The sequence below is a fragment of the Ruditapes philippinarum genome, unplaced genomic scaffold (assembly GCF_026571515.1).
Source record: "Ruditapes philippinarum isolate M1 unplaced genomic scaffold, ASM2657151v2 ctg175_1_1_1_1, whole genome shotgun sequence".
NCBI lineage: Eukaryota > Metazoa > Mollusca > Bivalvia > Venerida > Veneridae > Ruditapes > Ruditapes philippinarum.
Window position 1 is genome coordinate 44,384 of NW_026863915.1, and position 23,304 is coordinate 67,687.

The 23,304-nt window shown below is 31.3% G+C and overlaps 1 protein-coding gene across 2 annotated transcripts; it reads right to left on the minus strand.

The window, feature by feature from the left end:
• Positions 1-1,393: 1,393 nt before the first annotated feature.
• On the minus strand, positions 1,394-23,304 carry LOC132723820 (CDK2-associated and cullin domain-containing protein 1-like). Of its 2 annotated transcripts, none has more exons than XM_060708604.1 (9): positions 23,198-23,304; positions 20,217-20,343; positions 14,854-14,962; positions 13,867-13,962; positions 13,212-13,314; positions 12,343-12,432; positions 7,467-7,608; positions 4,367-4,453; positions 1,394-2,091 (listed from the first exon to the last, which is right to left on the minus strand). In XM_060708604.1, exons 2-8 carry the CDS (start codon positions 20,339-20,341, stop codon positions 4,402-4,404), a joined length of 717 nt encoding a protein of 238 aa, XP_060564587.1. In that variant the 5' UTR covers positions 20,342-20,343; positions 23,198-23,304; the 3' UTR covers positions 1,394-2,091; positions 4,367-4,401. The 2 variants fall into 2 exon arrangements, with proteins under 2 accessions (XP_060564587.1, XP_060564586.1); XM_060708603.1 differs by lacking the exon at positions 23,198-23,304 and adding an exon at positions 22,984-23,191.

A 23,304-nucleotide genomic window follows, 5' to 3' on the forward strand; every position in this document is an offset into this window, starting at 1 on the left:
AATTTTTGCACATTAACTTTGGTAAACAGACAATGAAATATTCTAGTTAATCAACTGTTTAAACATTGTGTAAATGTCATTAATAAGCATTTACTAAATTATATTGGTCAAAAGACTGTACCAAGAGTATTACAAATTAAATTTGAAATACTGCAATTCTATTGGACAAAAATACTTTCTAACACATGTATCTTTTACCATGTTTAAGAATTAACTGACAAACTTTTATATTATGACACTAAATGATAGTTTACTGATAAAAAAATGAAAATTAAATAACTTATTGCAAAAATATGTCTAGGTCTTGTAAGTTTAAAAAAACAGAAGTTTATTGTCTCTATAAATTTCAATTCTGAAATCTGATTTATTTTAGTCTAGGTTTATTATGTGTATATCAGGTGTTAATTACCAACTGTGATTTATTTAAACAATTACACAATCAACCGCAGCCTGGAACTACTTTAATTAATTGAAAACATTTATGAACATTGACAAATGACAAAACCATCATAGTGCATTTGGGACCAGCATTGATCCAGACCAGCCTGCACATCCACGCAGTCTGATCAGGATTCATGCTGTTCATTATCAGTTTCTTTACTTTTAATAAGGTTGGTAAGCGAACAGCATGGATCCTGATCAGACAGTGTGGATGCCCAGGCTGGTCTGGATGTGCAGGCTGGTCTGGATCCATGATGGTCACAAATGCACTATGTTGGTTTTGTCATGGCGTGGCTCAAAATTTTATGTAATAAATATCTGACAATTATCTAGCTGCAAACTGTGTGACACCAAGTAAGTGAAAGTCAGCGACCTTCAACACTTCAGAAACCATTTAAGAGAAGAGGGTACATGTAGTTACATTTTTATTTCAATCATAATTCTTGATTACTTTCATAGAAAGATCAGAAGTCCAATACTGTTTTATTTAAATGCACAAGTTCATTATCTACAATGCTAAGTAAATGCTACAATGACACTTAGTTCTTTATAACACATCTTTGCTGGTAAGTTAACCATATTGTGTCAATCAGTGACATATTTTAACAAGAGTATTTCAAAAACATCATTTTATATCAATGATTCTTTTAGATTGAGGGTTAAGCAAAGCATTGAGAAATGCTAAAATTGTCCTCAATTTTTAATATTTTTTGCAATCTTAAATGAACTCCACTGAAAAACAAAAGTCTAAAAAAGGAATTTCTTGCATAGACCAACCTGGGCAATTGAATCGGAAATATAATTAAAAGAAAATCAAGAAATATGCAGTACTCATAAATAAATTGAAAATAGTTTTAGTGTAAGATCTTTGGGTCCTTTTTCATAAAATAATTGTTCTGAAAAATTGAGCAAGCGAATTTCATAAATCTTTCACTAATGGTACATTTTTGTCAAAAAAAAATATTTTCCTTTTCTGTCATTACAAAAGACCTCAATGGAGACACTTTAATAAAGTATCGTGAAGAAAAATTAACAAAATTCTTATCCATAATAATTGTCTACATAATATATGCTGTTTAGTCTATGGGTTCACCCTGTTATATACTTCATTTACCATCTTTAAATGCTGAATGTACATAACCTACATTTTCATTCAACAAACATAACTAATATGAAATCTATATAATACAGCTGCAACAAACATTAACCAATTTTCATGTTATTCTGATTCAGGAAATTATGCAGTTACACAAATTTGTTAAAATGATAAATGACAGTTGCCTCCTACAAAACCATTGTCCTGTAGTTTCGATTACATTATTTTACAACCAGTTATACTGCCCATTTTCTCTTATCAAAAGTCTTAATTACTTGTAATATATAACAAAAATATCTGAGTTAGTTATTTTTTTGTATTGCAACTTTACAATTAATAAGAGATATCAATGTTAAAGCTAGAAATGATTTAAATGGTAATATTCTAGCAGGATTTATAACGATTACAGTCTATCAAAGATGCCAAGGTGTGTGATATCACAACATTATCACATTATCTTAGTACAAAATCCACAAGTAAAGCTTGGAGTGATGATGATTCCACTGTAACAACTCATGTATTACATGGCCTGTATCTGTATTATAACAGGTACCCTGAATAAAAAAAGAACAAAGAAAAATCATTCAATATTGCAATATCAAAATTTCCAAAAACACCCTGACCATTGTCTTACTTTCCTGCTTCTTACAATTGACACAAAAATCAGCAGATGTATTATTCATACTTTTTACTAAACCTACAGCTAATATTTAACAAAATAAGTTTAAAAAAAAACACTCAAAATCAATATAAAATCAATGATATATTTATAAATCCCTCATGTTATTACAAGTTATTTGGATTTTGCTGGAAATACTTAACCTTTCACCTACATAAACTTCCAAGTTATTTTTATTAAGACTTGACCTTTCACCAACATAACTTTCCAAGTAATTTTTGAAAAGATGTTATCCAGAACTTGGTAAATGTGACATTTCCTCATCTAATTCCAGGGTTTACAATTTGGTAAATAAATTGATATTAACAGCAACAAGTTGATCACTTTATTGTGAAGGATAGTGCCATGTGAAGCTTTGTTTCTTTGTACCATATGATAAGCTGGGAAAACTTACATTTTGCAAGAATATCACTATTAACATCTCTTGCTATTTTAGTGGAAACAATTTTCAAATAAATTTTCATACAAGACAATACAGAAAAACAGATACATTCACTAGCCATGGATGATATTTACTTCCCCTTCCAACAAATATTTACAGTTTCCATTTTCAAAAATGAAAAAATTAATAAAAGTCTGGTAACCATGCAAATTTGATTAAAAAAATACAATTTCCAGACAGATGGATTATATATTTTCTATAAAATAGCCTAAATGTGATCTTCGTACTGGAAATAAAATGCCCATGTTATCATATATCAAATACAACATATCATAATCTGACCATCAGATTTTACCAATATAATTTTAATTAATTCCCCATATGAAAATAACCTGGCAAAAATGCTTGTGCCCACCTCACTATCATTGTTTTTAACAAATCATTTTTCATTTGAACAATATACAGATCTAGTCACAGAATTAATTAAAACCTTCAATGATAAATAAAAAACTAATTCAAATTAATTAAGATTTAAAAGTTTACCTATCCTTTATTTTTTTCTTGTTTTGATTTAATTAGATTCAATATAAATACAATTTAAAAGCTGACTAATTAATCTTCTATACAAAAATGACTATGTTTTTTTTAAGGTCTGGCTAAATGTGATAACTCAAGGAGTAATTTGTTGTGGTGGAGATAATTTCAGAGGCTGTTATCACTTTATTATAACAGGTGTGTTAGGCTAATAATCAAACTGTTTTTTACTGATTGCTTCATGCTAACAGTTGTTTTACAAAATTTCTAATTAAAAAAAAAAGAATTCATTATTATGTATTAAAATTTCCTGACACATTCTATACTTTTTTATACATCATTTTTTTCAAAGCACAATGTGAATTAATATTTAATTAGAAAACTTAGTAGTTCCATCATTTTTTTGTTCCATAGCCCACATTGTAATAACCTACATCTACAATGTTTATATGTTAACTTGTAAAAAAAATTCCGACATTTATAATCAAGGAGTATTTATGAGATGACCACAATTTAATCAGAAAAAAAAGTTCTGGTGTTAAATGACAATCAGTGAAGTTTGTTATACAACATTTTTTCCTAAGGGCAACACCATATAAAGGAGAACTATAAATAGAGATGAAGATACAGAGCAATGTCTGTACAGCAGTCCTCTGCAAAGCATTAAACGGACTCCACTGAGGTTTAAAAGCCTAAAAAGATAGCATTTGAATTTCTTACATAAATGAGCTGGGGCACTTTAAACAGAAATATATGCAAAGATAGTTAAGAAACATACTTTGAAATACATTGAAAATCGTATTTTTATGCTTTTCTTAGCACGATTTGAGTGAAAAGCGTTTAAACGCTTTTTATTTTGGTCATTTTTTTACAATTTGAATAATTATTCTAGAATAACAAAGTGCGCTAATGATTTGAAATTTTGCACAAAGATTAGTGGTCTAAACCTACATCAAATGATACATTTATCTGGAAAAAATATTTTCAGTCCCATTATGTCAAAAAACCTCAGTGGATTCCCTTTAAACCTCTTTACAATAACAGTGTCAATTCTTCTGAAGTAAGACTTCACAATAAATTTAATCTCTCTGGGGCAATACTCATTGGCAACGACCAATATCTTTGTCTATGTAAGGGTGCTGCTATGCCAAGATTGTACTGTATACAGGAAACACAATTATGTATGTGCACCAACTTGTTTACTGCTTGTGTTATAACTTGTTGAAGAACTTACCTTTGATGTGACTATCACAGAGGTACAACATTGTACTACTTCACATCCTCTTCATTTGGTCTTTTTCTATTTGTTGAACTATCACAGCTGTTGACAGAACAATAAACACAGTTGTCACTATTTAACATAAACACTTTTGTTTTTAATTGACAAAATAGAAATATCATTTTGACAATATTTTCAACAAGAGGGCCATGATGGCCCTGAGGTCGCTCACCTCTGGGGCAGGGCCAGTTTTGACCCCAGGGCTTTTATTTGAACAAACTTGGTAAACACCCATTAGAACATGTTTCATGCTAAATATCTTAGCTCTAGCTCTTTGAGTTCTTTAAAAGAAGATTTTTTAAGTTTTTACTATAAGCATATAGGGTAAATCAATGACCCCCTGGGGCGGGGCCAATTTTGACCCAAGGGCTTTTCTTTGAACAAACTTGGTAAACACTCATTAGAACATGTTTCATGCTAAATATCTTAGCTCTAGCTCTTTGGGTTCTTTAAAAGAAGATTTTTTAAGTTTTTACTATATGCATATAGGGAAAATCAATGACCCCCTGGGGCGGGGCCAATTTTGACTCCAGGGCTTTTATTTGAACAAATTTGGTAGACACTCACTAGCAGATGTTTCATGCCAAATATCTAAGCTCTAGCTCTTAGGGATTTTTAAAAGAAGATATTTAAAAAATTTCTTTCGGTTGCCATGGCAACCAGAGTTCTGCATGGAATTAAATTCTTTGAACAATTTTTAAAGGTGACCACCAAAGGAACATTCCTGTGAAGTTTGGATGAAGTTGGCTTAGTGGTTTATGAGGAGATGTCATTTAAAGTAAAAGTTTACGGATGGACGGAGGACGGACGGACGGACGACGGACGGACGCCGAACAAAAAGCGATCACAAAAGCTCACCCTGTCACTTTGTGACAGGTGAGCTAACAAGAACTGTCGGAGGACAGTAACGCTGGACTATTCGAAAAGTTGTCACAAGGGTGTTTCATCATGTATAATAATGCTTACCTATATGAATACATAAAATTGTCCGAAAAGATACAAAGGCTTGTTATTAAGATGTTTTATCGAATAAATCACTGCTTTATTATTATGAATACATAAAATTGTCCCAAAAAAGGCACAAACCCTTCAGTAGTTATGGAGATACCAGCTTACAAACAAAACTTTTACCAAGAATTTCTAACACGAAAATGGGGCATAACTATGCAAAACAGCAAATCAGAGTTATGTGACTTGTGCCAATCATGTTAGATAATCACAGAGAACAAGTGTGTGAAGTTTCAATCCATTCCCTTCAGAAGTGTTGGAGGTACCAGCTTCACGCAAAAACTTAACCAAGAATTTCTAAGTCGAAAAAGGGGCATAATTATGCAAAATAGCAAATCAAAGTTATGGGACTTGTGCCAATCATGTTAGATAGTCACAGAGAACAAGTCTGTGAAGTTTCAATCCATTTCCTTCAGTACACAGGTAAAAATGCACCACATGTTTGCTGTATGTTTGGTACCCCATATGTTTTCCATATGTAAAACATATGTGTTTCATGTGTTTTGAAAAACATGTGTTTAAGAACATGTGTTTTTCATATGTAAGATTAACATATGTAAACAGGACCATATGAAAAACATGTGTCAACAAACATATGTTAAACTCATGGTTATCACATGTTTTTCATATGAATAAGTTTTCATATGTGAAATATATGTGAAAGTTCATGTATTTTTCATATGACAAATCTATGTATCATATATTCTGCAAGCTTTACACTTTTTACAGTCTCTATAAGATTCTAAATGATTGTACATAAATTCTTAAAAAATTCTTGGTTCATGCATCTCAAGCAACTTATGGTTAGGGGGAGAATAGTCTGCCATTCATTTTCATTCATGATTTTTTTCCTTTTGTTAATGTTAGTGTTTATTTAGTGAACAATGAAGTGACCCGTAGGGAGTGACCATCATATCATAATTATATGCTCACAATTTTGTAAGTTCCAAAACACATTATTTATAAAAATAATATTACATTTTAAAAATAATAATACTGAATTTTACATTTCATGTAAATAAAGGGAGGTAATAAAAAGTTTATTTTCTATAAAGTCCAAGTCAAATTTTTCAATAAGAAATGAATGCATATATTTTAATAATTACATATTATATGTACAAATATTTGCAGTACATATTTAACATATTCTTCAATGTTTGAAAATTGTTTTACAAGCATAATTATATACATATATACATGTAAAGTTTCACTTACATGTGCTGTTGAACACCATTATATGCATCGTGGTGAAAATTAAAAATGAGCTTGACTGATCAATAAGATTATGCAACTCGGACTGATACCTGACACATATTTTCTGTATGCATGACAAACATGCACGAACATTCTTTCCAGGTTTTAACAAGCGAATTTGAAATGGAATTGCCAAACATTGGTTTCTTTTTCAATTTTGTATAATAATAATAATTGGAACACAATTTACCATTTGTAATGAAAAACATGATTCATGTGAAAAATATGTGAAAAACATAAGTCTATACCATAAATGTAACATACAGTGTCCTTTTCTTGGAGAAACACTGTTTCCTACCATATGAAAAACATATGTTATTCATGTGTATCCATATGAAAAACATATGAAAAACATGTGTTTGCACCATATGTAAAACATATGGGGTACTTTTCTTGGAGAAACCATATGTTTCTACCATATGTAAAACATGTGTGTCACATACGTTTAACATGTGGTGCATATTTACCTGTGTAGTTATTGAGATACCAGCTTACACGCAAAAACTTAACCACAGGGACGCTGACATTGACGCCGACAAATGGGTGACTGCATTAGCTCAATTATTCTGCGAATAGTCGAAAAGATACCAAAATCAAACAAGACCAATCACTAAAGGTGACTCAAACTCTGACCCGCCACAATAACTATTTGAAAAATAAATGGTCTGAAGCAATGTTTGAACTAAACCTATATTTTATGATGTTTCATCTTTGTACCAATAACAATGACATATAGATAGGATAGCTCCTCTACTTTCTAGTCAAGCTAAATATCATAAGGTTGTGTACTCACACTGCAAAGCCAGGTAGACTATGGATTTCTTGTTGTAAAAGTTTGGTTTCCTCCACATATTTGTCCAATTCTGATACATGTGTAGGGGGGTTGATATTTGGTATGTACCGAGAAAATAATTGTGGATTCATTTTTGCATATTCTGAAAAAGAAAAAAGTCAGAAATATTTCAAATAATAATGTGATCTATAAAACTAGTGAATGAATGTAAATTACCAGTTTGTATATGAATTTTAAACCAGTGTAAAATTAAAACAGGTTATTTTCCACAAGTTTTCAGTATAAAGGTATCAAATCTGACTATACAGTAAAGTAAATAGTCTAACAGTAAGAAAGAGCTGACCTTGCTTGTGCTGGCAGTATTATTTTAGTGTTTTAAGACACACAGACACTGTGAAGTGACTTTACAGGTTGAGAGAGACTTCAGTTGCCCCTTAATAAATCATCAGACACAAGCAGGCAGCTGAGTAGAACCACCTACAGTCTGTTACCTAGCTGGAAAGCTTCCATATACATGTATACATAAAAAAAATATCCATATATCCATAAAAGAAAGGGATTTGAGAGGGAAGTGAGTTAAAGACCATTTTGCTACAGATGACCAAATAATGACATGGTCCTGTTATCATTTTACTAACATTAAAGGAATTCAACAAGTATTTTTTCAATACACTATAAGTCTGCATAGGGGCCATAAGTATGAAACATTTTGTTGCATCAAAATTATGCACATAAGTGTCCAATAACAGAGAAGAAAACATGATTTTGAAGAATTTAGTAAAGTTTGAGGGCTTCTGCAGATGTTTATGCACAAAAAAATCACTTTTGTTAATGGAATTACAAGGGTCATTATTGCAGTCATCCCTGAGCACCGCATTCTTGAAAAACATGGAACAATGGAGCATTCACGCATGATTTCATCCATTATTTATTTCTTCTCCATTAATGAACACACATGTGGGCAATTGTTTACATTTATGGGTAGTATTCATTTCTTAACAGTGTTGAAACATATTTGCCAGGAATACAACACTATTACATTTAAATGCCTAAAAACTTGTTACTTAATGAGTGTTGTTTTATCATCCATAACTATAGAATTGTTATTTATCCTGTCACTTGTATCAATTTCGGCCCGATAACAAGGTGCCGTATATTTTTACTGATCTACGGCACTTGATCACGTGGTATGCATGTTTGCCGGACTACTTTTTTAAGAAAAAATATATAAACTGTCGTCAAATCTTCTGTGTGTAGAATAACGAATTTTGGAAACGTTGATAAAACTTTGTTTATTTATTTTATTTCACTCTATAATTTTTCAAGCGAAATAAAAATTATTAAAAGTGAAAAAAATGTAAAACTTAACTCGTTTGCGACATTAAAATAGCGTACTTGATTTGATTGTTTTGCACGTGCTGTTTGGCGCTACATTGTGACGTCACGTAAACAATACTTTAAACGTCTGTACAGCGTTAACGACTGAATAAAAGATATTGGTGTTCGAATTCATTTTCTTAGTTAGACCATTTTCTTTCATTCTAGATAGTTTTCACAACAAAATTCGACAAAAACTTGTTTTTATTTATCACATTTTTCAAACAAAATGGCGCCCTCAATGTGAAAATACAAAGGGAGATAATAAGAACGGCGAGTGCATTGTTGTAGAATAATGCACGCTTCGGGCCTTCTTTGTTTATATAGAAACATTTCCGATAGTGTGATTAAAGGTAGTTTGCCTTATAAAATTCTTTTGAAAAAACGGTGACAGGATAAATAGAATAATAGATTGGTGCCGTGGATGGAGAAAGTTTATCTGGCTCTGCACCGGAATTTATTGGGTTCGCCTTCGGCTCACCCAATAAATTCCTCCGCCTCGCCAGATAAACTTTCTCCATCCACGGCACCAACCTATTATTCTCTATTTCCACACTACATCTAGATTTTATGAGGTAATTTTACATCTACATGAAATTAGATATACCTTTTATTACTTTGTTTACATATAAAATATTGTATACCATTGAAAAAAATAAAACGTAAACCTAAAATCAATTTGTATCTTATAATTATATTATTATATATACATATATGGATGTATGGTCACAATTTGTATAACATATTTTTTTTCCAATTACAGTTCATGTCATTTTCAGGTTTTTCTATCTTTTCAAATTTAAGTACAACCAGACAATTGGTGCCTCAGTATAATAACATCTGCTACCTTTCACTGTTAATAACTATATGACATTAAATATCTGTAACAAAATGTAATTGGAACCTTAAATTACTGTATTATTGTTAAACCAATAAGGAAATTCAAATGCATTAAGTAAGACTGTTAAAGAAATTAAATTTTCTAATATATGGGCTAGTTATAAAATTCCTGGTAAGTTTGCCAAGGGTGGCAATATATGAGAACATCTTTTTCAGTATTGAGAAGAATTTTTCAAATTAAATTCATAAATCCTAACGTAGGAAGTAGTAATGTTTGGCATAAACGTCTTCTCTATTATGCTATTGTATTCCAAACTGTTTTAGCCAATGGAAAATTTTGAAAAAAGTGCACAATCATGGTAAAAGTAAATCAGTAGAAAAAAGATTAAGGAAAATCATAGTAAGTGGCTTGCTTTATACAAAGTCAGTAACAACTGAGTAAAGAGTACTAGTATTTTTTGTAACCAAGGTTTGTGCACCTTATTTCAAGAAAATTTTAAATATTAAGAAAGATAATAATGAGATATGTACCATGTTTGAAGCTTTCTGTAGAGCTTTCTACAGCCCATAATTACTGCTCTTAAGTCACAAGAATTTATCATCTTATATATGATTGGTATGTCACTATCGGTAAATAATTGTATTAGACAGTAATAATTTAAATGAGACATATTAACCCTTTTATACTGTTGTATTTCTTTAATAGATTAGCTGAGGTTTCATTTTTCACAAATGTTCATAATCAATTTCTTCATTTAACAGTATCAAGTGTGGTTATACTGTATATATATAAGTGCGGCTGGACCTCGCCTGAATCTATACTCGTGATAGTTTACCTTTAGTTCCAACACACAAACAATTTATGAAAGCATAATATATAACATAAAACCTGAATTCAACTTAGCCCTGATGGGTTTTACCAAATTTCTACACGTAAAAAAGTTACTAAAAGGAATGCCATTCTGTTTAGATAACTACAAGCAGCCAGGATTGTAGTTAAGTTAGACTTACAGTGGTGTGATGACATTTTCATTAACTGATTTGTCATTAATGATGATGTAAAAGGGACATTATTTTAACAAAAGGTAAACAGGTAGTTATCTTGCACATACATGTATCACATGTAGTTAGTTGATGACATAAATAATTTGTAATGAAATTAGCACAGCCATGATTCAGAGAGAAAACAGGGTCAATTTTGTTTTGTGTGTAGTTTCTCAAAGAATGATTATTTTCTATTTAACATTTTATAAATATATGTTGAACATATTCCCATTTATGTTGATATTATTTAGTGCTAGATAAATTGTTGTATATAATAGAAGCAGCAAATATCTATGTTATTTCGGATCATCCCTCGTACATGTGAATTTTCTTAGAAATTTAATCTGAAACAGGTTTTTTCTAATACCTTGTCACTGAAGACATTTTTATTAATTATCCAACAATTAACTGACTGGCCCTCAAAAAAATGGCAGTATTTTCATTTGGGAACATATGGTGTAAATAAATAAATTAAATCAATATAAGACAATTTATATTTAAGTGACATTATCATCATCCCACACACTGTTTATTTACTAAGCCATTCCTAATTAACTTGAAGCATCTTTCATTTTCCTGTTTTTTTTTCTTTCCTTGTTTGTGTGGTTTATTCACACTTGCCACTGGTATGAACCATATGTGCGAGCATATACTTCATTTAAACTTGCTACATTTGAAAATGAACTAGTATTTATATTGCTACAGTTTTATCCATACATGTATAAAATTGTTTACCATAATTCCTAATTATATTGAAACATGGAAGAGTGGAAGAGTTGTAAGGACTCACTTGAATTAGTGAAAATATTTTTTAATTTAACTTCAGTTAAAGGGACTCCACTGAGGTTTCTAGACATGACGGTCCAGAAAAATAGTTTCCCCCGAGATTCATGTACTGTTTGATGAAGATCTGGACCAATAACTTGTGTGCAAATTTTTTAGATCATTCAATCACCTTTTTTTCCCCAAAATAATCATTTTAATTATGCAAAATGACCGAAAAATCAAAAGCAATGCCTTTTACACAAATCGGGCTAAAAATAACACAAGAAATTGATATTCAAATAAATTCTGGGCATATTTCATTATCATCCTTTCCAGAGTTTTCATTTTTAAGAGATTCACTAGTCTTGGTCTACGTAAGAATTTCAAATTATATTTTTATGCATTTTGACCTCAGTGGAACTCCTTTAAAGGGACTCCACTGAGGTTTAAAAGCCTAAAAACGCAACATTTGAATTTCTTACATAAATGAGATGGGGCACTTTAAACAGAAATATATGCAAAGATAGTTAAGAAATATACTTTGAAATAAATTGCAAATCATATCTTTATGCTTTTCTTAGCCCAATTTGAGTGAAAAGTGTTTGAACGCTTTTCATTTTGCGTCATTTTTTTACAATTTGAATAAATATTCTGGAAAAATGAAGTGCGCAAATGATCTGAAACTTTGCAGAAAGATTTGTGGTCTAAACCTACATCAAATGGTACATTCATCTGGAAAAAATATTTTCATTCCCATCATCATCATGCCAAAAAACCTCAGTGGAGTCCCTTTAAGATAAAATAATTTCCTAACACTTTGGATTATACATCATTTATAAAACAAGATTACCTTTATTAAGTGAATGTAAATTCTTTATCAGACAGGACATGACAGGGGGAGACACTGTAAATGGATTGGCATTGGCTTCTTCTAATAATGCTGCAATAAAACTAAATGTTCACAATAATATATCAAATATGGATAGAGGTAAATATAAGTTTAACTATATTGTGAGCAAATTATTTATTTTATAAGCTTGATTGATTTTTTCATTAATATTTATCAAACAAGAGTTTTTAAACAAGAGCTGTCTCAGTAGCTACATGTTTTACTTCTCTCTGAGCTTAATAGTAAAATAAAAGCAAATAAGAATGCAAAACTGCCTTTGATAACAAGTATTTCAAGTTTTAATTATTAATATCTTAATTTTTTTAGAAAATTAGAAAATATAAAACTATAACAAGAACCTAATGCAGTGTTAACACACATTTGTAAATGGTACTGTCTCTCAATAACCATTCAAACAAAATTCCAAGTTAAAAAGGGGCATAGCTTTAAGAATGATGCCCTAATTTGCCTAAATTGAGTTGATTGCCATTAAATCAAACTAACAATGTCACATGAACAATGTTAATATCATGTGGTGACTTTCTAGGTTTTTATTCTAGAGAAAAATCTCACAAGCACCAAGTGCATTATTTCAGGCACAAACAAACATCCGAGTATAACCACCAACTTTCCATGGAGTAGCTGGACATCTTTCTCATAGGAGTTCAAATTTAATGACCTTGGAGGCTTCCAAATAATTCTAACAGAAAAATTAACTGAATATTAACATGTGATCAAGTACAACAAGTAAGAGGTTTGTGCTCATCTGCATTCACACATGTACAAAGAACATACCAGCAATGAACTGTAAGATCATATTTTTTACTTACATAATAAAAATGTTATCTGTGTATCTACAACATTGGTCCGAAACAACTTTAACAACTCTTCATTCAGATCTGTTTTTAATTTTGTTTCTACATAAAATCTGTTCTGTAAACACAATCAAAAATAGACAAATGATTAGCACAGTATCATTTAAAACACAGGATATAATTTGTCCTTCAATAAATTATTGTCTTTCATGTCACAGGAAAAGGTTAATCAATAAATTCATTGTCATGGTTTTAAAATGATGGCTAGCAATTAAATACATTACATCAACATATCGGCCTTTAATAATCAATTAGGATAATAGACATTCTTATTAACTACCCTGATATATATATTTCATAGATTAGTTTAAATTTCTAATAAATTTCTTAAAAATTGTTAATGAAGATTTCCCTTACACTGATAATATTTCTTATTGCTCATCTAAACTTTTTTCTAATCAACCTTAAATCTACTAAATTTCATGACAAGACTTGTCCAGCTTTCCACATTATTTATTAATTTTGGGGATACCAAGGTGAAAATTTGAAGTAAGTCAGCCCATCATGCAGAGCCTGGAATGACCACATGGATTTGCAAGCAGACCTGGCTCTGTAATGGTGACAAATACTATTTGATTCAATACATGTAGATTTAACAAGTTATACATACCATGTAATTAAATATTGGTACTATTCCACCCAAGGCTTGAATATACTGGTTTAATATATATGAGAACTTTTCAATAAACATGTTTGGAGATGGCACCTGAAACACATAATGTAATTTATGTGAATATCTTTAATGATATATTGAAAGAAACATGAAGACTGCTACATGTTTTACATTAGTGTTCATAAGAAAGTAATAATTTGCTACTTCTTGCAAAACAGTAAACTAATATTGCAATACAGTCAACAAATACATTTAACCTATATTGACTACAATCAATCCATATTGCAATACAGATAAACTATATTACAATAAAGTTAAGAAGCATTTTAATGCAGTAAACCTGTATAGCATTACAGCCCATCTTCCAATACATATTGCAATACATGTGTTGTTATGGAAAACAATTAAAAAACTAAACCTGGTGATCATTTTTGAAATGATTTACACACTGTTAATAAAATTTTAATTTATATATATCTTAGAAATGTTAATTCTAATAGCACACTAAGGTCTTTATTAGACATTAAAAACTGACGCAAGAATGTTGAAAAATATCAGCCACTTTTTATTGATAGCATGTGTTAGTTTAAATGTTACAACAGTAGCTCTTTTACATTACCTAAATTGACAAATTTTGATTTTATAGATTATTGTTCTTAATTAAATTTGGGCTTGCATTGCCACTAATGGACCTTTCCGGTTTTTCGTAGCGGAACATGTAGCCACACCTTTTCCATTCATTGCTAGGTCAACTGCTCACAAACAGTATCACAAACAGAACCATGTGTTCTTTTGTGCAAACCAGGTCAACCAGTGACTATGTATTATCTCAGTGTTTCAATTGGATAACAAATTAGCCAATTTACATAAAACTGTAAACACTGGAAAGGTCCATTCATCAGATGGAACATGATTTACTAGTCTTAGCTTTAAATTTCTGATCAAATAATATAATAAGAAATATATAAGTATATCAGTACATACTAAGCTCTGTAACTCATTTGAGATGGAAGCTAGGTGATTGGACATATAAGTTAGGAGATCTTGGTATAACCTCTCTGAAAACTGTTTACAAACACACTTGTATACACAACTGTAAATATAAGAAACAATTATTTCAGTGAAAAGTATCATGTACAAACAACAATATCTGAACAACTATAATATTTAATTCTATCAACTAATTAATTATATGCATCTCTAAGTCTTATTATACTCGTTATTTTTACTTTGGTCAAGTAAACAGCTGCTGTTGAAACATGTGGTTTATAAAATTTCTGATATATAGTAGAACATGACATGACCCAACCTTGTTACCAGATACCTCTTATTGTTGTACTAAAAACAGACACTGTTTGTAAATTTGCTAAATAAGTTACAAAGAGATTGAAAAAAGAATATATGAAAGAATGACATAATTATAACCATGGTATAAGGGAAACAACAAGCACTGGTTCTTTATATGCATAGATGTTACAGAGTTATTGATTAATACAATTATAAAATGTTAAAAAAATGTTGCTGCTTAAAAACATGTAAAATGCTTGATGACAGAACAAAATGTGACATTCTTTATGCATTCATTCTTTTATGGAGAAAAGAAAGATGTTTTATCAATACCAAAATCATTTCTTTAATAATCTTAAATCTAAATATGTTTCTAAAGAAAAGCAGGATGGAATGGAATTTTCATTAATTTCTGCAAGCACTAAAACAAAAATATAAAATTATCATTAATGCACAGTTACAGAATTTTGCAATAAAAAAATTGATTTTTTTTTCTAAAAGAAACACCACTTAAGTGCACCTGTTTAATACTTTACACACTTGTATACAATGAAGGATGCGTTTTTAATTTCCATTATCTCATTTTATTCAAGAGTTGTTGTCATTAACATAGAATTATTTTAGACAGTATTACAGCGAAAGCCCCATAAAATTACACTTGTGTAGTATAAAACTTCCTTATGTATGTCCTTGAAACAATTATATTGTATCTAGAAGATAAATAGGAACACATTGATTATAATTTAACATATTGTAGCAGCATAATTAAGACAATTAAGAACGCTATGATGGCCCTGAAATCCCTCACCTGTATATAGGCCCCCGGGGCATATGCAAATTTTAACCCAGGGGCTTTTATTTGAACAAACTTGGTAGACACCCATTACAGTGTTTTTTTCACTTTTGGGGGAAGGGGGTCGGTGCCCTTTGGAGGGGGAAAAATGCAATAGGAGGGGGATTTTATTTGTTTACTTATTTTATATTGTTTTCTTTGCGACTGAAAAGGGGAGCAACTCTTGCAACACAAGTTTAAAATATGTCTCTTTTTCTTAATATATGGATCTAAAATTTGATGTGTCGCATGTTAAACTTGTTGGGACCCTGGGAGTAGCTCTCCTTACCTACCAGAGAACGATTTGTAAACAACCTTGCTTAACAGTAACTCTTACAGGCATTAAATAAAACATTTTTCAGCAGTTAGTTGCAAAAAAAAATAATATTTATTGCAGGCAAATTCGGGCTGCCATATAGGGGGAAATTTAGGCTTTGAGGGGGGAAAGAACATACTATTTTGAGGAGGAATGGGGCCGAATTTCCCCTAATATTTTGGAGAAAAAAAACACTGCATTAGAAGATGTTTCCTGATAAACATCTAAACTCTAGCTCTCAGGGGTTTTTACAAGAAATTTTTAAAGTTTTTACTATCAAATATAGGGAAAAACAATGACCCACCCTGGCCTTGGCCAATTTTAACCCAAGGGCTTTTATTTGAACAAACTTGATAGACACTTACTAGAAGATATTTCATGCTAAGTATCTTAACTCTAGCGCTTTGGGTTTTTTATAAGAAGATTTTTTATAAGTTTTTACTATACACATCTAAGTAAAATCAATGACCAAGGGGCGGGGACAATTTTAACCCAAGGGCTTTTATTTGAACAAACTTGGTAGACACTCACTAGAAGATGTTTCATGCTAATTATCTTAGCTCTAGCTCTTGGGGTTTTTTTAAAAGAAGATTTTTTAAGTGATTATTATATACATCAAGGGAAAAACAATGACCCCTGGGGCGGGGCCAATTTTGACCCAAGGGCTTTTATTTGAACAAACTTGGTATACACCCACTAAAAGATGTTTCATGCTTAATATTTAAGCTCAAGCTATTTGGGTTTTAAAAAAGAAGATTTTTTAAGTTTTTACTATATACTAATAAGGAAAATCAATGCCCCCCCCCCTCCCATCCCCCCGGGCCGGACCAATTTTGACCCCAGGGCTTTTATTTGAACAAACTTGGTAAACACCCACTAGAAGATGTTTCATGCCAAATATCTAAGCTCCAGCTATTAAAGTTTTTTAAAAGAAGATTTTTTAAGATTTTACTATAGTATATAAAAATAAAGAAAATCAATGACCCCCCGGGCGGGGCCACTTTTGACCCTAAGGCATTTATTTGAACAAACTTGGTAGAAACTGACTAGATGATGTTTCATGCCAAATATTTAAGCTCTAGCTCTTTCGTTTTTTTAAAAGAAGATATTTTAGGTTTTATCTTTCGGTTGCCATGACAACCAGAATTCTGCATGGAATTAAATTCTTTGAACAATTTTTTAAAGTTGACTACCAAAGGAACATTCCTGTGAAGTTTGGATGAAATTGGCTTCGTGTTTTATGAGGATATGTCGTTTAAAGTAAAAGTTTACGGACGGATGAACGGACGAAGGACGGACGCCAGATGAAAAGCGATCACAAAACATCACCATGTCACTATGACTCACTTTGTGACAGGTGAGCTAAAAGAGAGGGACTTTTAGTATTTATTTGAATTTATATTTCATACTAATGTAACTATCTCTCACAGATTTTTTAACAAATGAAATGGGGGAAAAAATCATGAAAATTCACTTATAAGTTATAACAGATCTAGAAGTTTGTACATAGGATACAGATGCCCCAATATTCTACAGTTTAATCAGTCCACAGGCATGAGAGCAAGACAAGGGCAAATAAGTCCCCAACCCCCTTCCCATTCCAACCCCCAGAGAAGGTATACACATTTTGAGATCACTTAATTTCCAAATCTTAAAGATTTGTAGAAATTCTTAATCACCAAAGAACCAGTACAAGTGTTCACAGGGCCGGAATTACTTAATAGAATAAAGAGAATCAGAATGTATACACAACCTTCAGCAGTGTTATTCTAGGTGGTAAATTATTTTTTGAAAATAATTTGTAATATACTTAATATGCAATAAATTTTACATTCCAAAACACTTCGAAGTGTCAAAAATAGTAAAACAACAATCTACAAAGTTACCTGTGGTAATGAAATTAGGCATTCTAGATGACAAAAAGTGTTGTTTTTTTCTTTACTAATTGTCAGTATGTGAAGTAAAAGCTACACTTATTTCAGCATAAATTATTTTTAAAGAATTTTTCAACAACAAAACTGCCAAATGTTCCACCAACAAAATGTGTGCATAGAATAAATCATGAAAACAGCTTCTTGTTTTTGCTTCCTTCTTATTATTATCATTATAATCATTAATTTTGTACTTTATAAAATAAAACATTCCTCTCAACTTTGTTAGTGTTAGACATGATAATTAAAGTGAAGTGGAAAGAGGGCCTAACTCTTAAAACATGCTTGGTAAATTTACCTGCCCTTGTCTAAAGACACAAGCCATCATAGACATAATACATTTGATACATAGACAAAATTATGAAATATTTGATTAACTTTGATAGTATTGGAATATATTCACTTCAACAGAAAATCTATACACAGTGCTTTGGCAATAGAAAGATGTAACAGGACAATCAGATTTTAATACAATGTATATCTAAGAAGAAAACTTAAGTCCTGACCATCAATGAAGTATTTTATATCTAAAATGAATGTCTTCAATGGTTTTTGAGATATTTATAACATTTTTTGTAAAAGTAAAAAAAAATCTGCAATAAATGTCAGAGTAAAAAAAAATGTAAAGGACCACCTGTCCTTTGAAATGGGATAAAAATTTCATAGTAAACATGTGTCTCAAGTCTGAAGTGAATATCTTTGGTCAGTTTTAGAGAAAAGTCAAAAAGAGAAATAACTGAAAAACAAGAGTGCCAATTTGTCACAAAGTATTCCCATCAAAAATGCTCACTTTATCTCATAGAAGTAAGAATTTACATTAAAATCCCACAATTTATGATTGACATTATGATCAGTTCACATTTTCATTTTCTAATCTGACCTTCGTGACATTGACCTTGGCTAAAGGGACCAGAATGTTTCACTCAACATCATGATTTTTTACCTAGATCCCTGCTTCATGTGTGAAAAACAATGTCTCATGGTGGTGAACAATTACATGTACATTTGTATAGTGTAATACTAAGATCCCTCCATCATTCATGTACATGTAGGAGATATGCTTCAGACAACAAATTTACATAAATCATATATGGTGACCTTGATCTTGCATACATTAACCTGAATTATGCTGACAATACTAGGTCTAATAATTGTGAACATTTCTTATAGTATTCTTTTCAGTTCAAGATTAATAAATTGTCCATAAACACATTTTCATATTTTAATCAAACCTTTCACTTGTAAGTGTGACGTTGACCTTTGCCACTGGGACCTGAATTTTAAGTGCCATCCAACCCCTCACACTGGTGAACATTTAAGCAATATCATATTAAAATATCTCAAAGCAAATAGAAGTTTTGCTCCAGACAAGTATTCTTCTATGACCTATAAGTGTGATCTTGACCTTTGATCTAGAGACCTGGTTCATGTCTGTAACAACGCATCTCATGAATACCTACCTACATTTGCATAATGCAATATTAAAATCCTTTAATGCTTGCAATTGATATGCCCCAGACAAAATGAAATGCTGTGTAAATGCCCCCTGCTTGCCCACCCGTCCATCCACCAAGGGAAATTACTATTATACATCCCTTTTTAACAGGCATATAAAACTTTCAGTCAGGGCTATTTGACCTTAAGAAAAGCACATCCTTTAACATTACTCATTTACACAGTAATATATATGAATGATTCAAACATGCAATCTTTCAAAAGGTACAATGGCATAAAGTGCCATAACGCTTAAGTCAAAAATATTTCACAGCTCTAAAATTTGAATAAAAAAAGATTAAATACATGTATATCAATCATCAGTTGATAAAATCAGTCTTAACCTGTGTTGTGATATATAACACATTTTATATAATAGATCCATTAAAATTTTCAACAAGTAATCCTGCCAAATTTAAGCGAAGCAATACTTTCACAGAAAATTTGCATATAAATGGGGCATAACTCTTATCATTTATAAATTTACCTGTACATCTGTTCATATGAGATAGGAATATACTGTCCCGGTGTCATGGTAAGCAGTTGATTTATAGCTTGTTCAAGTTTTGGCCAATACATTGTCTCATAATCTTCAACTGTTATGGTCATCATCACTGAAAACAATTGATTAACATATCCTTGAATATCATATAGTATCATATCATATTTAATATATTTATCTATATAGTTTTCAAGGTATGCTCTTATGAAGTATTTAAAATTGAAACAACAACAAAAAACAACAAGAGCACTACAAAGGGGGGCAATATATACCGGAACAAAACTTTGTTTCAGTAATCAAAATAATCTTTCAATTAGGGTAGAGACCTATTCATGAAACTTCACCAAAAATGTTTTATATTAATTATCCTTTCATTTTTAGGAGGTAAATTGGTCTGAATAAACTTATGCAATAAAGCATCTTGATTCTACAATCTGGTTTCACTGAAACTATGTAATGTTGCACTACTATTCTAATAAAGGGATATTGGGAGTTAAATGCTGCACACTATTTATATTCTCATTACTGAAATGCTGGAGCAAAATGTTGGAGATTATCAGAAAATATAGCTTTGTAGGTTATGCATTGGCAAATAAATGGCACAAAACATGTGAAAATTATAGCCTGATGATGGGCCCTAATGATCTACTTGAAAAAATACACATTGAAATACACACTTCTGGGTCTAAGGTTATTAAGAAAAATTGAAATTTTCTGAGTTCAAAATATACTTGATAAAGGTATTTGATTAGTCAGAAATAGACCATTTAAATTAAGAGATCAGGGACAGTTCCCTTCGAACACACTGTGTCCATAAACAACAACAATCAAATTACAAATTTAATGTTCAATTTGAATTCTACGGTAATGTGTTAAAACCTAAGAAAAAAAGTCAATCCCTTGAATTTCAGTTTACTTGACTTCCCTTTGGCCTTTGCCTACTTTCATGTTTACAAAACAAAAAAGATATTATAGCATGAAAACTTATCAATTACAGTAGACTGTAGATCACAGACTTTTAATTGTAATTAAAGTCCATGAGTACATGTAGATCTAAAAGTTTTTAGCGTTTTGATGGTCAGAAGTTTTCTTTTCTTCTGAAAATTCAAAGAGAAATTTATAAACTTTAACATTATTTAATTATTTCTATGGACAATATAGATCTATGTAATAGTGAGCTCAAAGCTGGCTCAAAGGGCCTGCTCGCAAAGCTAGCTTTACGGTAACGTGAGTACCTGCTAGATAGTGATGGTTTTGAAAACTTTTGTCCGAAGTAATGAATTGACACATCGCAACTTTTCGAATTACAGGATAATGATAAAAACTGGAGGTATTTTGATTGAAGACGCAAGCGTAGACTGGTGTCCTGCACACTAATGTGGGAACCATAGGACAGGGAACCAGAATAAACAGAAGCAGTGTATAAAATACCGAATGACAATTTTTAAACAGAAAATGTAAAATAAAAATGAACGATTATTTTTTATATTATTTCACCGAGCTCGCTTTGAGGCTTTGCCCTTTTCATATTACATTTGTAATAAAATCTATATCATGAAGTCAAAGGCCGGGTCCGTGATGCGGGCCCGGTCTTTGGCTTGCCCAGCTATAGACTACAGCTAAAGCTTTTAGCTGGCAGAACGTCCCATACACTGATACAGCTAGCTACTTAAACTGTGGCTAGCCGTACGGGCCCGTACTGCTAGCCAAAAGTTCTAGCCGTACGTGAGTCACGTACGACTAGCCACGACACACTGTACTGGCTAGCAGTACGGCGCTTTTCAAAAATATATGGAAGGCGAAATTAAGTGCATATGTTGATAATGACTTTAAGCGAGGATTTTAGTCAAGAATGGTTGCTTTTTAGAGATTAATCGACGTGTTGGCTACAGTAAAGAATTTACTTTGTCATCTCAAGACGTCGAGAAAAAATAGCGTTTGGTTGCAGTTAAATAACATCACTTGAAATAGTTTACAAAATTTTGATAATAATCATTTTTTGTTTAATTAAGTTTAATTTTTAAATTGAAAAAAAACAACCCCAAAAAACACCGAAAATAATTGTTGTTGGGCTCTGATAATTGCGCCAATTACCGACGGTATAGAAGTTTGTCCATCGTCCATTATTAAAAGTTTGCATTATTAAATTATTTTTCCTTTTCACTTTTTTTTTAATATTCTTTTTATTTATTTATTTATTCCCCTCCGATCATTATTTATTCGATCCATGTGCTTAATTAACAGCTTGAACAATTCATCTTTCATACAATCATAAGCATGAAAATTAAGGACGTTATAACATGCAACTTTGACACTTAATTTTATTAAGATATATTATACAACGCTTACTCGTATTCATTTTTGTGTGTGCAAAATTGCAGAGTATCTTTATTAAAGTGAACTTACTAGGACAAATGCGGAGATTTGATTAAACTCGTTGTTAAGACACAAAATAACATATGCATTTTCGACTTCCATATAATTTTGAAAAGTGCCGTACGGCTAGCCAATACAGTGTGTCCAGGCTAGTCGTACGTGACTCACGTACGGCTAGAACTTTTGGCTAGCCGTACGGGCCCGTACGGCTAGCCACTTCCTAAAATTAAAAAAAATATGACTATCATTCAAAAACTGTAGCAGAACTAATCTGACAGTCTTAGAAGATTTTTTTTTTTAATTTCCAATAACGCAAGCATAATATTCTGGAAAAATTATTAAACACATTGTAAAAATCAAAGCAAAAGTTGGTTACCCATACTACCAGGACGCAACAAGGGGTTTGTAGGCTGATTTTTCGCCTGTTCAACTTCAATGTCAGGCTGAGTGGAATCAACCTCACACGTTTCTTCCATTGGTTCATCCATTACTGCATTTACAATGTCAACAATAACTTTATTGTACGCAAAAGTTTAAAACTCTGCGAAGAAAATAAAAAATTTAAACCGGAAGTAGACAGATTAACTTACGATAAGTTTTACGGCATCTACACAATAAATTCCGTCCGCTTCATTCCGTATTTTAAACTGGTACATTAATTTGATAATACCATTTGTACTGAAAAACACTTCAAATG

Coding starts and splice junctions, on each gene's coding strand:
- LOC132723820 (XM_060708603.1), bottom strand. CDS start 23,095: ATGGATGAACCAATGGAAGAAACGTGTGAGGTTGATTCCACTCAGCCT. Junction 13,315..13,866: donor TACCAATATTTAATTACATG/GTATGTATAACT, acceptor TTGTGTTTACAG/AACAGATTTTATGTAGAAAC. Junction 12,433..13,211: donor ACAGATAACATTTTTATTAT/GTAAGTAAAAAA, acceptor GTTTTATTGCAG/CATTATTAGAAGAAGCCAAT.